Raw genomic sequence first — 16,860 nt, forward strand, 5'->3', positions numbered from 1 at the left:
ACTTCTTCCATTTTTTCCCGAAACGATAAATGTTCAGAAAGGTTTTGATAACTCAAAACTGAGAGATTACTTTCTATGTGAAGAGGAGAGAGCAAATAAATTGTTACAGCAACTTCCCAATGATTTGCATTTGCCAATTTTGCCAGTTTGTATGTGTAGAGAAGAACCTTCAGAATGGGTTTGTTTAGCATGAGCATACAACTTGTATTTGAAGAGGAAATTCAATTATTTCAATATTAAATTCACCCAGTGTTGTTTAGTCTATTGTATGTTCCTCTTCTCTTGAATATAGCACTCTTCTCTGCACATGACAATTCAATCTGCGTTCTCTTTTTATTCCTGAAAAATTACCTTTTAATTGCATTTACACATCACACCTTTTAGTTTACTTTCAATTGTGAAAAAAGATTAAAACAGTTCTTTCAATGGACGCTCATGCATGCTTAGAATAAAAATGTCTGCTTTGAAAGTGCTGATAGAAAAAATTAAACTTTTGTTTCAACTACTTATATTGTCTCTCTCGCTTAATTAAGCCATTCGAACGAAGTTACGTTGAAAATAATTTTTACAGACAAGGGAGATGTAAATTACTATTTCGAAAGGCTTTGATAAAGGAATAACAATATGTTAATCTGCACAAAAGACCAAAATATTCCATGACTGTTCGATGATGGTCATAAGAGGTCTGAAAAGGTGGTTACTAATTTTTAAACCCTCTTTCATTGTTTGTTTATGGACTCATCAATCATGAAAAGAATCTCTCAAGTTCTGTACTTGATGGAAAACTGCACTAGAAATGCAACAAAATTGTATAACTTACATTCATCGTGATCTTTGGCGGTGACAGTAAGAACGGTGTGCTGAATGTCTTCATTTTCATCCACTTCAGCCTCGTAGAGGGCTTTATCGAAGTATGGTGGGTTGTCGTTCTTATCAGCAATTCCAATCCGAATAAACTTTGTCACTGCAAAATCGAACAAAAGACGGAAAACTTCATTAGTCAGTTGAATTCATTCAATAAGAGAGCATTGATATAAATCTGTGTGGGAGTTTCCTCATTTCACCATGAATATTACTTTTTCACTGTGCTGGCAAAGCTCGCTTTCTCATTGAGCATTTTAAGATGTGAAGAGAAAGCTCTCAAAAAAGGTAATATGTTTTTCAATCTGCGTCAGACACAACATTTTCCTGGCAGTGTCAAAAGGAATTCACGTAAGAAATCTGATAAAATTCTTTTGTCTAAAGATGATTTCACATCTACATATACCAAAGTCATATGTTGACTTGCAAAACTTGTTTCCACGCAAATTTCCTCATCAACCCAATCCTTATCACCTCCTTTTGGCAAAAGCAAAGCTGGGCACATGTTTGCTCAGCAACGCACAAGTTTAGCATGATGTACACGAAACAGTAAAAGTAAGATTGTGAACTTCCGCCAAAAGTACGAGCAAGTTCTTGGGGGAAAATGTCCTGTTTCTGGGTTAATTAGAAGATCGTCATGAGATGCTGTGTGTGTGGAAAACAAGAAGCGAGGAATGTGGAAAAAAACATGGAACAAAATCAAATTACATTTTTAAACTTCCATGTTCATTTCAATTCCAATTAAGAGTAACTGCAGCGCCAGCAATTGAATTTAATGAAAATTTCATTGAGCATTGCTGATGTTTTTCCTGCAAGTGCAATTCTGTTCTGGGGTGTTTTTGTGGTATAAAACACACAAAAGATATGCGAAAGAAGTGTCTTCTTCAGAAAACTTGTAATGACTTCCAAATTTTCCATTATTTTCACCTTGGATTGGGAAATGAATCACCAATTCTTGTCAGGTAAATCATCGCAGAAAATTTCGTGGAAAATTCCACCATCTTCACTGTCTATTATATGAGTGAAATGATGTTGTGTTGGCAAGAGAATCTTCAAATTGAGTGCCAAAATCCGAGTTAATCTACTTGAGGACGGATGATAAAAGTCTTTCAATTAAATCATGTCAATGAATACCACTCATGCGAAAATTTGTGCTCCTCTTCCCACACCTTTTTCTCATCATCGCTATATAGACGCTATATGTGAAATTGAGTGATGACGACCGACTCTGAATTTAAGTACGTCTCAATTAATTTCAACTCCTCTTCTGGCTCTGAAGCCAGTTCGGCTGTGGCAGCAGATGGAATCAAATATGAGAAATACACTTGACGTTCTTCATGATACCCATCATCGTCTTTTTGATATGGAAATTCCAGTGGCAAAACATTCCCATACATCATGATGTGTAGCCCTAAAACCAAAATACCACTTTATGAGAGGCCCATCTCTCAAATTTCATCCCTCTTGACACTGCCATGCAAAGAGAGAAGTGCATGTGTGGTGAGAGAAAAGGCCCTGTCTAATAATTATACTTCATTAAATCATCATGATGAATTGATGAGACACGGAGATGCCTTCATACACAAAACCCACTTTCATGCAGGAACCATCAGCCCTCGTCGTCAACATTTTATTGGTTGAAAACAGAGAAATTGCTGGTGAATGTGTGTATGTGAGAATGTTGATGAATTTGCTACCATTGAAATCATAATTACACTAGCCAAACTCTATATTTATGAATAGGCCTGCCGTACCCAATTTACCAACTATTCCACTTTTGTGTATGACTGCTCAAAACATTCCTCAATTCTCCAATTTGCATAATTTTCCGCTTCTGCACTGTCAGTGCGAAGGGAAGAGAGGTTACCTGATGTGCACGTCTTTTATTCACAGGCACGCCAATTCACGACTGCACTCACCTTATTTTATTCATCGACGCCCCAGCCTGACTCGTATTTTTTTCAATGGGATTAATATGTACCAAAAAAGTGTTTGAAATAATGAATATTTTGCTAATTATACCAAAGAAACGATTTTAAAATGCTGCGTAGCCGTTAATCAACTGTGAAAATACAGTTTTAATTGTCGGTTATAGCAAATAAATTGCGGATTCATTAAATCTAATGGAACTTTTATTTGTCGACAGAGCCATTCAAAACTATGCTATATGGATAAATTAAGCAAAAAGTTCCGTTCTCCTATCCTCACTCTCAAATTTCGCCAAATTATTATTTTTTATTGTATCCGCAGTGTTCATTTTAAAAAATTTCTCACATCCCAGCACACACACAGAGTAGATTTCTGTGGGTAACTGGCCCACTGCCACCCACAATTATTCATACTTTGTGGAGGCAAAAATTGTGCCCATTCATACATTTTAATAATCACTGAGTGTTTAATTATTCTCACTGTGGCTGTTTATGGTATTTCCATTTTAGCTGCCTGTTTTCATAAATTGCTGTCATATTCCTGTAGGGGAAAAAATAACGTGAATTGTTTTCATTCTATTCAGCATTTTTTCCTGCAAATTCCTGAAATGAGGCTATGGTTTCACTTGCTGGGGCTCACTTTTTGAGGTTCCACTTCCTCGGCAAGTTTCCATTTTTATATATATTTCACCCACTCCTCATGTTATTTATTATTCTCTCCTGTTTTGCACTCAGCCGAAATCACGTGAATTTTATTACGATAAATCTTCAACACTCGATAGTTTTTCCAAACCCCCTTAAAACATTTACGCTTGATGGGTAGAATGGCAATTGAAATTCCTGCACAAAAAGCTCAACAAACAGGAAATGCATGAGTTCTGAATTGGCTTTCGGTAGCTGAAATTCCCCACATTTGCCAATAATCTCTGCTAAAACATGAAAAATTGTTCTGCTCCACTTTCAGTTTGTCCCCATTTCACCTTTTTCACCTCCGGCAAACACGAAACTTTTCACTCCTGCCTGTTTGGGTGAAAATTGGACAATTGCTGGGTGGTTTAAGTGGGTGGATGACATACGGAAAAGTGTCTCAATTCACATTGGAAAGGGTTCAAATTGCTGCTTTGTGTCGCACATGAGTACCATTTCTGTTGGATAAAATGATTTGTTCTCTGGAAATTCATAACAAACTTCATTCTCGATATTTTTGATTCTCGTGAAATTAGACAAATTACTCTTAATCATAATTTGGTTATTGTACAAAATATTTTAATAAACAATGTAAAGTCCTAACTTCGCATTCAATTGCTGCAAAACCTTTAAAATACCTAAGTTTCCCCTCCCTCTCTAAGAAACTTTACTTAACGCATCTGCGAAAGAAAGATTTTATAACGGAGGAAAAAATGGGCGTGCATTGAATTTCAATGAATTGCAGATTATTTGAAAATATATTGATTCCACTTTGGCAGCATTAAAACCATTCTTCCACTGAACTCTTTTAGGAAGAAATTGCGCCCTCCTCTTCACATCATTACCATCCAAATGTGCGACGATCTCGAGCTTTTTTGCTTCTCTGCTTCGTCTTTTTTGCCCTAATTCGTCAATCCCCCACGTGGATGTTTTGGGTGGAAATTCCTCAAATTGTTGATTATTCCACGAGGCCTGCCAGTGTGCCCCAAATATCTTGTAAGAGCTTCTCGGTGAATCCCTAAATAAATGATTCATTTGAATAAAACGTGATCTCGATTGTAATCACAAAACTCTGACACGAGAAAACTTAAATTAAATGGAATTATTTAGAATTTGCCCCCCAAAAACCTTCGCCCCCCATTTCGACAAGATGTTAACTTTGTGAGCCCAAAGATGATCGTGAAGTTGTAATTTATTGCTTAATTTGTAGAAGGGTTACTGCTTGATGTGCGCTCGTGTGGCATACAAAGGGGAAAAAGAAGGACACAGAATTGATAGCACATCTTGCAACTATTCATATGTCAAATTTCCTCTTTGACCACATTTCTCTTCTTCTTCTTCGCACTTCCCACTCGATAGCCTCTCATTTTATTTTATCATTCTCCTTCGGCGGCAACAATGACACTGGAAACGGCCTCACTGGAGAATTCTATGGAGAAGGTAACAAAAGTATACACCAACTCACTCATGTTTATAATGGATGGTAAAAGTGAGAGTGGAATGTGTCTCAGGGATAAGAAAGGAAAACTACAAACCCAAGCAACTTTCAAAGTTCCCCTTCATCTCTTCGGGGCTATTTGAACCGCACATGAAGTAGGGCTCATTCGCCATTCCAGAAAATTTCCATCGGACAAAGAGGCGATAGTCGAAGACGAATATCAGTATCTAAATCAATACATGAAGAGGGAGAATGAAGAATGAAAGAAGGAAAGCCTATAAAAAGGTTTTCCCGTCGCCTTTTCTTCCTCTCAGTAGCGCAATCGTATCGCTCTGTCGGAAGCTTAATGGGATGATTGAAAGAAAAAACATTTGAACTAACAAACCGTGAAATTTCGGACCAAATAGCCCATTAAATTGGTGGTCCATTTGGCAAAAGCGCATTCAGTCTCACCCACATTACGTCCACTGAATGTTATCGATTGCATTGAAATATGATTCCCCAGAATATATCAATTAACGAGATGCAATCGAACAAATGAGGTCGGTTCTATATAACGCTGTTGGAAGATAATATGAAAGCTCTTACTCAAAATCCAAATTTAACAAGAAGCTTTAAGTGGGAGCGATGTTGTGCGAGGGACATCTTGATAAGGCTTATATAGATTGTTGTATCGGAATTGTTGCTTCTTAGATTGAAGGATAAATTTCAATTTTGTCTGCTTAGAAGAGATTCGTAGAATTGTTTACAAAGTTGTGTTCTTGGTAAATTGCAACAGTTCTCGTAATTTTTCAACATCAAATCAAGCTATGCATTGGCAAATATACTACAAAGTGCGTATTTATCTTTTTGTATACAACTGCAAAGCAGACAACAAACAAACTTTGTCATTTGTGGAGCATTTTACATAACTTTTGAATTCATATTGCAATTACACCCACTTCCGAGGTATATTTAATGTCTCTTTTGAAAGTATCTTACTTTCATTAAAAGACTCGAAAGATACACATAAAATTTGGTGTGAGTTTCTGAATTACCATTTATTAAAAGTTTGTGGTATTTCTTAATGGATATGAGAGAATAGTGAAAAGTCTAGTTTGTACTGAAAATATTACAGATGCTATTGGCAGTTTTCGAAATCATGCTCTTATGAGCAATAACTCAACCACAACAAAGTCTTTTTTTTCTCTTTCTTCAGTGATCTGAGCAGGGGGTAAATATGAGTTTTCGCGTATGAACGCATATAGAATTTTGGCTGCATTTCAGCAAAAGTTTGCTCATACAATTTAAATATCTGAACTTCTGGTAGCTTCGCCTCCTTCTTCCCAGCAATCAGATACACTTTTTCTACAATAAAAGGAGCGGGGGGTATCAAGGGAGAACTTGTGAAATATCATTTTTCAGAGACAAGCGAGAGATTCCCATTGTTGATAGCGAATAGCTGGAAAAATGCCTTTACTTGGCGCTAAGCTTTAAAGCTGCCTCAATTGCTATCTATTCACCCAATGTGAAACAGCTTCCACATACAACACATGCATACACTATGACGCATCCCTAGAGCACTTTTCCACCGATTATCGTTAATATTTCAGCATTTATTGTGAGCTAACACGCCCGGGAAAAATACTATGATGGGATTTAATATTGTATGTAATGTGAATTGTGAGGGAAAAGCTCATTCGTGATGTTTGCTTTTTACCTTTGCTCTTCACATGGTGCTCCAATTTTTACATTCTCTCGCAATATTTGTTGTATATTTATTTCCCACAGATATAAATTTCGCATTATATGGTGGGAGTGGGCTTTTTCGGTTCAGTAGAAGCACATCCCCTTCAAAAAAGCGCAGTATAATGGAATCAGATAAACATCAATTTATCCCCACCTAGTTCGCTCTACTAGACTTCTACAGCATTCCGCCACCGCCACAGCGAAGTGAGATACTGTAATGTAAATTTTAAACTTGTGCACCTTTTCACCTTTTAACCCCTCGTGATAGTCAACCTGGGGGAAATCCACTTCGCTCACCCATGGAGTAAAGCTCTTATCAGAAGGTTTTTAACTACATTATCTGCAAGTAAATGATAATAAATTGAAAAGTGACAAATAAAAAACGGATTTATGTATCATATCATTATTTTAAAAATTAAGAACTACTCTATGTTATTGCTGTGAAGTACACATTTTTCTCTGAATATAATATCCACACTTCAGACTTATTAGCCCTTGATATGTCAGTATCCCTGGAGACAAATCCCACTGAAAAAAATGACAGAACTTTGCGGCCATTATTTGCAATAAAAACGGCACTTTCTTTATCTAAAAAACTTTAAATTTTCAAAACAGTGTGTCGCAATTCCCAAGAAATATCTCTTTTAAACTCTTTGTATCCCTACCCATCGCAGGCACTTTATTACTCTGAAACGACCGAGAAAAGCTACATTAGCTGAGCTACGTGACACATTTATTACGATAAAGCCCATAACTTTCATAATTTTTAATATCTATATAAATTACACAAAACATTCTGAAGAAAAAAAAAAGAAAATTTCTTGTTTTCTAAATTACGTTTTTCTGAAGTCACATCGAACTATTTTCTGAAATATTACTACAAGATGTTGACAAATTTTTCTCGCAATTCCCAGTTGAGTATATTGTCTTTAGTTTGATCATCTCCTGTTCTTGTGTGCCAGAAGAAGAAAATTTTGCGAATTGTGTGTACAGAAGCATCGTACATCGTGAGATACAAGTACAATTTATTTAGAACTTGTCTGACTGATGCGTCTCTCAGTGAAAACGGTGGTGCTAAAGGGAGGTAACATGAGAACCATCTGTGAGTCGTAATACACAAGGGATGAATTGATCAAATATCCCCACTCATAAGAGGGAAAATAAAAATATTTTTCACAAAATACTGTATGGCGAAATGGTCTGTGCTCTCGGGGTGTTAGCATTTATGACTGGATCTCCTTGAGGGTGTTTTTGCTCTGGTTGGTAGTTCATAAAATATGTCCGGAATTTATTTGTCACACCCTCAAAATCCATGAAATATTTTTCACCCACCCAAATGCTAATATAACTTTCCAATACCACTGTCGGGGGGTTGTGTAAACTGCGGACTTTATAATTGACATAAAATTTCTCATTGGGTAATCACATGAGAATATCCTGTTTATTTGGGTCGCAAGTGCGGAGGCAACTTTTGCGGCCACAGTTTGACCTTTTTTAACTCCCATCTCTGATTTTTCCTCTTTGATATTCACAGCAAGATGGACTTGCTCACAAGTCTGCAGTAAATTACCGAATGTGTGCCTCTTGATGTTTTCTTAATTTGACAAATATGTGCATATGTACATACTCGACACGATGACTCATTGAAACCTCTTTACACATTATGCATAATATCTCATGGTATTGAACACCTCAGCTTTATGCATGTACATAAAAGGCATCGCTAATTCATATGTACTGCGCAAATTATCCTTCACGTTACTGAAATGAAACTTTAATTTAGTCAAACACAACTGTGGTGCTTATTTGAATTGGAATTAGTTCAAGCGAATATACGGAAAACGTGATGTAATTTTAACACACAATGACTCGATGTGATTTTCCAATATGTAAGTGAGGAGCTTTCAGTATTATGCCACGGGGAAAATCGTGTATAACACCATATTCAAGAGAGGAAACTTCCCTTTCTATACCTTCAATTGAGTGATGCATATATATATTTTCACGCCCTATCCCCCAGTTTCCATTGGACAAGATTATCGAGGAAGAGCTTGAAGAAGAGCAAAATGTGGATATAAAGGGGGCTCTTCAGAGGTATCATCTGGTAGTAATTGGAGAGAATTTCAGGGATAATTGATTTGTTTCCCGTAAATACTCTTCAACCCTCGGCCACGATCATTTTGCTCCGGCTTTGAATCTCATATTTAGGACGAGAAGAGATTTAATCCAAATTACTATTGAAAAGTGTGAGGCAAAAATTATGCTTCTTTTTGTATAAACACACATTGAGGGTTGGTCTTAATGAGTATATATGTATGTGAAATGTGCGCCAGACTGTTGAATGGTAATTTGTGCGTTAAAGCCTAGCCCAACCCAACTCAACATTCTTTGTCTCTCAATCACTATATTGTTAAATCTAATAGGAGAATTTTCACGCTCCATGGAAATCATTGCTAATTTCATGGAGCTTTTCTGCTTTGTTCCCTTCTATAACTTGGAAAAGGGAAAGAGCATGTCTCTGGAATTTTCCCACAAAAAGACGGACTGAGAGGGAGACCATCGACTGATTCTCTTAACAATGGAAAATTCTTGGTGAATTGGGTGAATTAATTCGTTATATTTTCACCCGTAAAGAGGGGAAAGCTCACCCTCAACTACATACATGGAATGACTAAAGTTTTCATGCTTAGAAACTCCAAAGACTTCCAAGCTCTCTCATCTCAAAACATCCCTTGAATTGCTCAAATTTTCTTGGGTTTGCTGATGGAACGGAAATGACTTCTCTTTCCCCATCAGCACATCCAAGAGAATTCACCAGTCATTCCAAGACTTCATGTGTGTCGATGTGCATCTCGTGCACTCAAGATTATGGTTGAGGGTGTGAGAAATGCCTCAGATAAACACTATAAAGTGTTAAAGTATAATTAACCAAGTGTGTTTTCCCATTCACTACCACCAATTGTACTGAAGAGGTGCTTCACAAAATTAAAGCTCCGACACGCCCCAAGTGTCTGTAATGTTCCCCAAATGTCGCCCTGCCGGGTGGTTGCTGTTGAAGAATGACTGGATGATCTGTAGTTAACAGCGTGTTAAATTTAATTACCCTTTAGTTTTTGGCTTGGGGTGGTGGAAAACAACCCCAAGGGAGACATATGATAAAGAAAATGTGCCAAGCTTTCTCACAAGTCTTTAACTTCCTGACAAACTTATGGTATTTCATCGTTTGTCACTCTTACACTCACCATTCCAGAAATACTAAATTCAACCTAAACTGTTTATCTCACATCGACGGTGTCAAGACAAGGTGCTGAATAGCAAATCATTTCTCACGCGTGATCATACATGTAAATCAGCTCAAGATGGCATCGTCAAAATTATCTCGCCTTCCCCCATTTTCTCCCTTTACAATATGTCGAGGAAAAATGGGATAAAGACGAAGTAAGTAATTACCAAATTTAATATCATCCTCCATCATTCGTCATGAACAGACATTCCAATAGCCTTCTGACATGGAGAGAGCATCAATCATGTAAATTTTACATATTTCACATCACCATAGACAACATCACACATTACTTCCTCAGTTCATGCGAAGACATTTTCAAGACAAATATTTTTTAATAAACATCTCCACATTGATAAAATATGTAATTCAAACTATTTCTAAGTAAAGTTTCGTGCATTTCTGTTCGCCTTTGAAAGCTCCAGTACGATAAAGCAATTTTGAGCTAAAACACTACAAAGGAGGACAGACTTTTCTGAAACTCATGGCGGCTTTTGATCAAAGGGATTCATTAAAACTTGTCAAAATTCCTTAAGACAACTAAAATAACAAAATATCCTGCAGTGTTGTTAATGTATACATCTTTTTCAATCAAACTTATAAACAACTTTTTTGTTTATAACGAATCCTGTTTGCAAAGATAATGTTGAACTCTTGCTACAGTTCCATTTTCATAATAACACAAAATATATCCAGATGGATAAGTTTTAGAAATAATTTGACATACTGATTGAAATTTCTGTTCAATTTTTGATGTGTGAAAAATTCATTTAATTGTCAGATTGCTTTCAATAATAACGCATCAAATTTATTACTATGGAAGTTCACATAAACAGCGAAAGCAGAGAAAGCTTTCTCTCTGCGAAAACAAGCATCAACGAGGAAATGGCACTTTAGGGGATCACCGATACTTTCTGATGGTGATTTTTAATTAAATTTCCCCACCCTGTGTTCCCCTAGCACAAATTAATTTGTTTGTGTTTGCGCACAAAAGTGCCAGAAATCAATTTAGCTAATTAATTGTATGAGAAATATGCGTTGCTCAGTCGCATGGAAAATGTGCTGTCGTTTGAATATCATCCATTTTCCTGGGGTCAAATGGAAGGTTTTTCCGAACAAATATTTAAATGCTCAATGCAGGTTAAAATCATGACTATCTTTGAATATGCAGTTGAAAAGGGTTTTCTGTTTGCTATTATGGTTTTAATGCGGTGTGAGTGTAATTTTATCCGGTTTGTCCTCCTTACCTAAGTATGTACTATTGGTTAACACCCAAAATATCTTCAATGGATCCACCATAACTCTGAGGATTTCCAAGAGTAGTCACCACAAAACTGCAATTGGTTCACTGCAGTTTCTGCCACACAATCGGTGAGAATTCATGCTTGAATATTTCATCCCTTTTGTGATGGAAAATTAAACTTTTCCGCAGAGGATGATTTCACAGTATAAGGGAAAAAAACACACAGTCAATCGAGCGAAAAAGGCGATCTCTCAAGCTCGAGAAAATCTCCTATCCATGGTTGATGGAAATTTCTTCGGGTAAACCATGTGAGAAATTTCTTAGAGTATTTTGCTTCACAGAGTTGTTGTTTTCCATCTATTTTCTTATTTTAATTTATTGATGCTCATTTTTCAGCAAAACACTCCTGCAAGCATCTTTCAAAATAAATTGTCGATTCATAGATTTTCCTATTCTCTGCTCACTCTCGCTCTCCCACTCTTCTCTTTCACCGTGTTTAGTGCTTCAGTAATTTATATTCACTTTTGTAGCAATACACCATCATAGCACACAATTCTTAATCCTCCATTCACTTTGAATATTCCAGCCCGCGGATAGAAAGATGAAGATAATGTGAAGAAAATTGTTGTAACAATTTCTTTCAATTTCCTTCTACCCACACCGAAATAGCCCACTCTCTGTGCTTCTTACACTTGATTTACACTAGGAAAATTAATTCAATTTTTCCCACACTCGCAACTTGGCAAACACATAATAATCTACTTAAGTAGCTGTGTAACAGCATCCACCTTATTTGCGTTTTTATACACTGGTCTGCACATCTTTCTTCCACGCTCACTGTGCCCAAGGACCTCCCATCTAATCCACCAGAGAATTCATCGGAGCACAAATCACTTCCTCCGCCTTACCCACGCGGGACGTGTGTATCTTGTGGAAAAATCCAGAAGTATCGCGGAAAATTCCCTTCAAGCAATTTCGCTAGCTAATGCGAACTTTCATCTCTTCACTGTGGAACTGTGAGATCAACTGAGCTTCCGCGGCGTCATCTTCACGGAGAATTTCCACCAGGCCACCCACCACCCTAGTTCATCGCTGGAAATCACGCTGTTGGGGGTGGAAAGCCCCTCTTTGCGCATGCGTTAGAGAGCAGCACATTGGAAATTCCAGGAGGGGCTTCAGTGCTTCTCCAGCCAACATTTAAACACACCAATCCGTTGCAAGTGCGTCAAAGATAGGAATGTTACCGAAGCGGCAGCTTTTGCTAAATGTGACCGAAACAAATAGCCTTTGTAATCCATAAAACACTCCACTCTGTGTTTTATGCGCTATGACTGCAATATAATTGAGTGAAAGATAGCGCTGTGATTGATTATGCGTTTCACCATGAAATATTCATTTTTAGCTGCCAATGGATTTAAAAATGATTTAGCGTATGACATGTGACGCGATACATGCAAACAAGTATTTTGTGAAAAGAATTAAAGGAAAATAAAATTGTATTTACTCTTTTCAGATATCTCATATGATTAGGACCGTAATTAAATGATTGCTTCATTTCTTGGCAATTGAATGACAGTCTATGATTCGGAGAATATTGAGCTTTTGCACAAAGCTTATCATTTAGCCAGAAATTAATGTGAATATTGACCCTCTTTGCTATCTGTGTTATTAATGGAGCTTTACTGCTGGATTTAAGTGTCACAGAGAGCAGATTGATATATTCTGGAAGCTTATTTATTGTATTTATGTAATCAATTCCGCAATTTAGTTGGGATAGAGAGCATAATGCAATGTTATAATTTATATATCAAACAGAAACAATAATATTCACAATAATGTCCATCATTCGCATTGTTGGCCAAAGATCAATTTACTAAATTCCACCGCATAAAGAGTGAGGGACTTAAGCTTTAGAATGTTTATTCAATCTTTCGGAGGTGAATATTTTTGTCTAACACTATTACCCAAATGCACATAAAATAAATTTGTCAAATCGCAAAACCCACATTTTATCCTTCTATTATTGATTTTGCGTATAAATCAAATTATATGTAATTGATAATAATTGATATGAATGTGAATAAAGCAAAATTAAGCGAAAGGGATTAAAAGACAAATAAAACGAAGAGAGTTTTGCAGTGAAAGCTGAATTGTATGGATGTATTGTGGTGTAATGTCCGCTATATGGAGTTAAACCGTGAATTTCATGGGATGATGCGTAAGTATCGAATTTAATTGATTTTCGAGTATAATAATTGGTGCAATTTCCAACCCCCGATTAAAACTACAATCAAATATATATGCTCCGATATTGAATGAATGAGAAATTCTACTAACCTCTGAACAACAAGAGTTTAAGCCAGAATAAATGTGCTAATTATGCAAATTTCCGATGGAATTATATATAAAACAAAGGTCAATACGGATCTTATTGGTAGAAGTTTTAATTAGCAAAATTAACAATGAGCACACTGTGAGAATGTTTGAAGAGTTCCTCTTTTGAACTTTCCTGCAGTCATTATGCTCGTCGGCATAAGTGAGCTGGAAAATCTGACTGTTCATTTAATTGTGTAGTGTAGTGATTATGAGAAATTTGGAAAATTCCCATGAGAAATATGACCAATTACAGATTGGATAAAGGAAAATTTTATAAGCTTTCATGTGCATATTGTGGAGGGTTTTACGTTTAGCAGGTTCATAAATTCCACACCATTATTAATGTTAACACATTCTCTACAAATTTAATATTTTTCATCCTAAAATTACTAAACTCACAACAATATTTACTATGCGTTCACAAATGCGAACATTCTATTTAGAAATATGGACCTATAATGCACCCAAACTTCTAAGCAAAAATCCGGTGCAGACAGTTTTAATGCACTAACGTTTTAAAAGGAAAAAAAAACACTTTGAATGTTAAATGTTTCGCAGTTTCTCGCTCCTATTTACATTCGAGGGTGTATAATTCCATCGCATGCTTCACTTTCAATGCTGAAGAAAATGACATTGAGATGTGGCTATTTAAAATTAAATTTTAAACTTGCCAGAGCATGAACATTTTCTGTGAGTATGAAAATGCAAAATTACAATTAAATTAATTCAATACAGCCTCAATGTGCCCGAGAACTATGTTGCAGCTTCTCGCCAGCAAGCGATCCATAGAATATGTTGCGAAATGTATGAAATTAATATACAATTCCCGCATATATTTGCATTTCTCCGTATTCCTCAGGAATGGTGTCCGCTTGCTGGAAGAAGCACCAAACACTGTAATTCTATTCGAATGTGAGCTCTTTTAAGTGAATTTGCCATCAAAACTACCAGTATCTTGTCACGACACAAGAAAATTCAATTACTTATTAGTACAAAAGTCCATTAATAAGACATATAACAAGAAATCCTTAATCTACTTGGTGTATACATATATGTAGATTCGGCAATCCTTCTAACACACACTTGCCATGATTTTTTAAGTAAAGCTCACTGCGAACATAAATTGTGGTACATAGTCTTATAGGAGTGAGGAAAATTGTCAATAAATCAGTGCATTCGGTTCCTCTCTTTTCTCTATTCATGTGAATGAACCACAAAAACAACGAAAAGTGAATATAGCTTCACTATTTTGCTTTGTTGAAAAATTCAAAAATAGAGCGAATATCAGAAAAAAGCTCTATGGCTGGTCTGGAACAATTTTAATATTGAAAATACATCATATTTTGTATATAACTAAATATCGTATATTTGCAGTTGTGTGCTTCGCTTTTTAACAATTTTATTGCATAAAACATAGTGGATATCTGAAAGTTATCTCTATATTCACCCAATATGAATGATTTTCACTCTTCCCTTTTATACATTAGTTGATGTTTTCCCTTTTCACAAATATTCGCAATACTTTGCCACAGAAAAAGCTATGGATTATGTATATTGTCTATTCGACACACTCTTATCCATTCAATCCCTAAATAACAATTGGTTGTAGCCCCTTTTTTGCGAGGTGATAAAAGTACAGCAACATCAGACAGAATTGGGTAGAAATCAATGACAAAATTTCGGTGTGAGCGAGCTTGCTAAAGCTCAAAATAATGACGCATTTAAATTTTCAATGGAAGATTTTGCCTCATTTGTGTATTGTTTAGTATCCGTTCATTGTTTTTACTTCATTTTCTGAACAGCGAGAGTCACAGAGCTCTTTTTTGAGGCTGTGAATGTGAAATAGCAACTTTTAACAAAAAGTTGCTCCCTACATATACTATACGTATGTGTGAGAGCTTTTCTTATGCTGAAGTGTTTCTAAGAGCTTTGTGGTTTGCGAGGAAAAACTGTTTTATCAAGACGGTATGGAAATTTGCTATCTTAAATGTACATTTTTCCTCAGTCAAGATTATCGCTTTATAAATTAATATACGTATATATTTGCTAAATTAATAAAGAAATTCCTGTATGAAAAGAGAATGAAAATCTATCTTCTTCGAGAAAACAAAGAAATACCATAAGATATTTTCCTTGTTTATTGAAAGTTATTTGCTCTTATGGATATAGAATAAGCTCGTCATCTCTCCGCATATAAGCGTGGCTATTTTATTGCATTTCTGCGTTATCAATGTGATTTTTATTGCCATATACATTACAGGCATTACTTCAGTCATAACCTCTAAAATATACTCACATTAAATTGGCTTTCGTCAAACATTTCACCCTAAATACTTCCAAATACCGCACTATTCTGTGTAGGTGAAATAATTCCCTCTATTTCTCATTCATTGTATTGCAAGTGGTCTGGTGGATGCTTCCCTGAGGGCTGAGAAAACCCAAAAACAACGCATACCGTGCGAGTTTCTTGGCTATAAAGTACACTTGATTGGATTTGCGTATCAATCTTGTTAATCAAATTCACTTTCAATTTGAAAGTTTTCATTGTTCAGTCGTGTAGTGATGCTGACTCAATTCCCATCCTTATCATGTTTGCATAAAGTATTTCAACACTCTCAGGCTTATTTTGTTAGTAACTTATCTCCTTCACTTCTACCCATGTTTGCCTGTTGGCTCTCAAATCATAAAATGCCAAATATTATCCTTATGGGAGATTCCTCATATTTTCTCCTGCAGTATCACATCCTTGAAGTCTCGCTTGATATTAGAAAAGAAAAGTTTTCATCAATCTCGATCGTGTGTCGCGTATTTCTCATAAAATCATTTTTTAATCAATATATGTATAAAAATTGGGGGTGTTTTTTGCATAATGCTTTATAAAGAGTATTTGTGTCAAGAGTCCTCGTAAATCTCTATTCACAATCATATGTAATAGAATAATTCCGCCCCATCTCTTCTCATTTCCATTATTTCACCCATGATTTACTCAATATTCCATAGAACATCCTCTTAAATTCCTCATGCCTTTCATTTATTACTCTGTGGAAAATATTTCCAAAAAATGTGAATAATTCCACGATTAGCCTCAAATCCAATTTGTCGGGAGCTTTTGGGGTGGTGGTAAATTAGCAATTGTGAAATGATGAGGGATTTTCCGTCGCCATAAAAATTCCCACATTTTGTGCTACTTATTTCGATGGGGTGGAAGTTTATACTCTCGTGAGTTCAGGAAGGCGTCTATTGAAAGACTCCCTTCCTCCGTTCGGAGGGCGTTTACAAAGTGATTTAGCACATTTTCTCCTATACCCAAGCTATA

The 16,860-nt window shown here is 36.1% G+C and overlaps 1 protein-coding gene across 3 annotated transcripts in view; it reads right to left on the minus strand.

The window, feature by feature from the left end:
- The window catches only part of LOC132263332 (neural-cadherin), a 159,128-nt gene that overhangs the window by 39,663 nt on the left and 102,605 nt on the right, over positions 1–16,860 (minus strand). For all 3 annotated transcript variants that reach the window (XM_059763041.1, XM_059763042.1, XM_059763044.1), the window contains one exon: positions 821–964. In XM_059763041.1, coding sequence (XP_059619024.1) covers positions 821–964 — 144 coding nt within the window. The remainder of the gene's footprint in view (positions 1–820; positions 965–16,860) is intronic.

The sequence above is a fragment of the Phlebotomus argentipes genome, unplaced genomic scaffold (assembly GCF_947086385.1).
Source record: "Phlebotomus argentipes unplaced genomic scaffold, Phlebotomus argentipes genome assembly contig_15, whole genome shotgun sequence".
NCBI lineage: Eukaryota > Metazoa > Arthropoda > Insecta > Diptera > Psychodidae > Phlebotomus > Phlebotomus argentipes.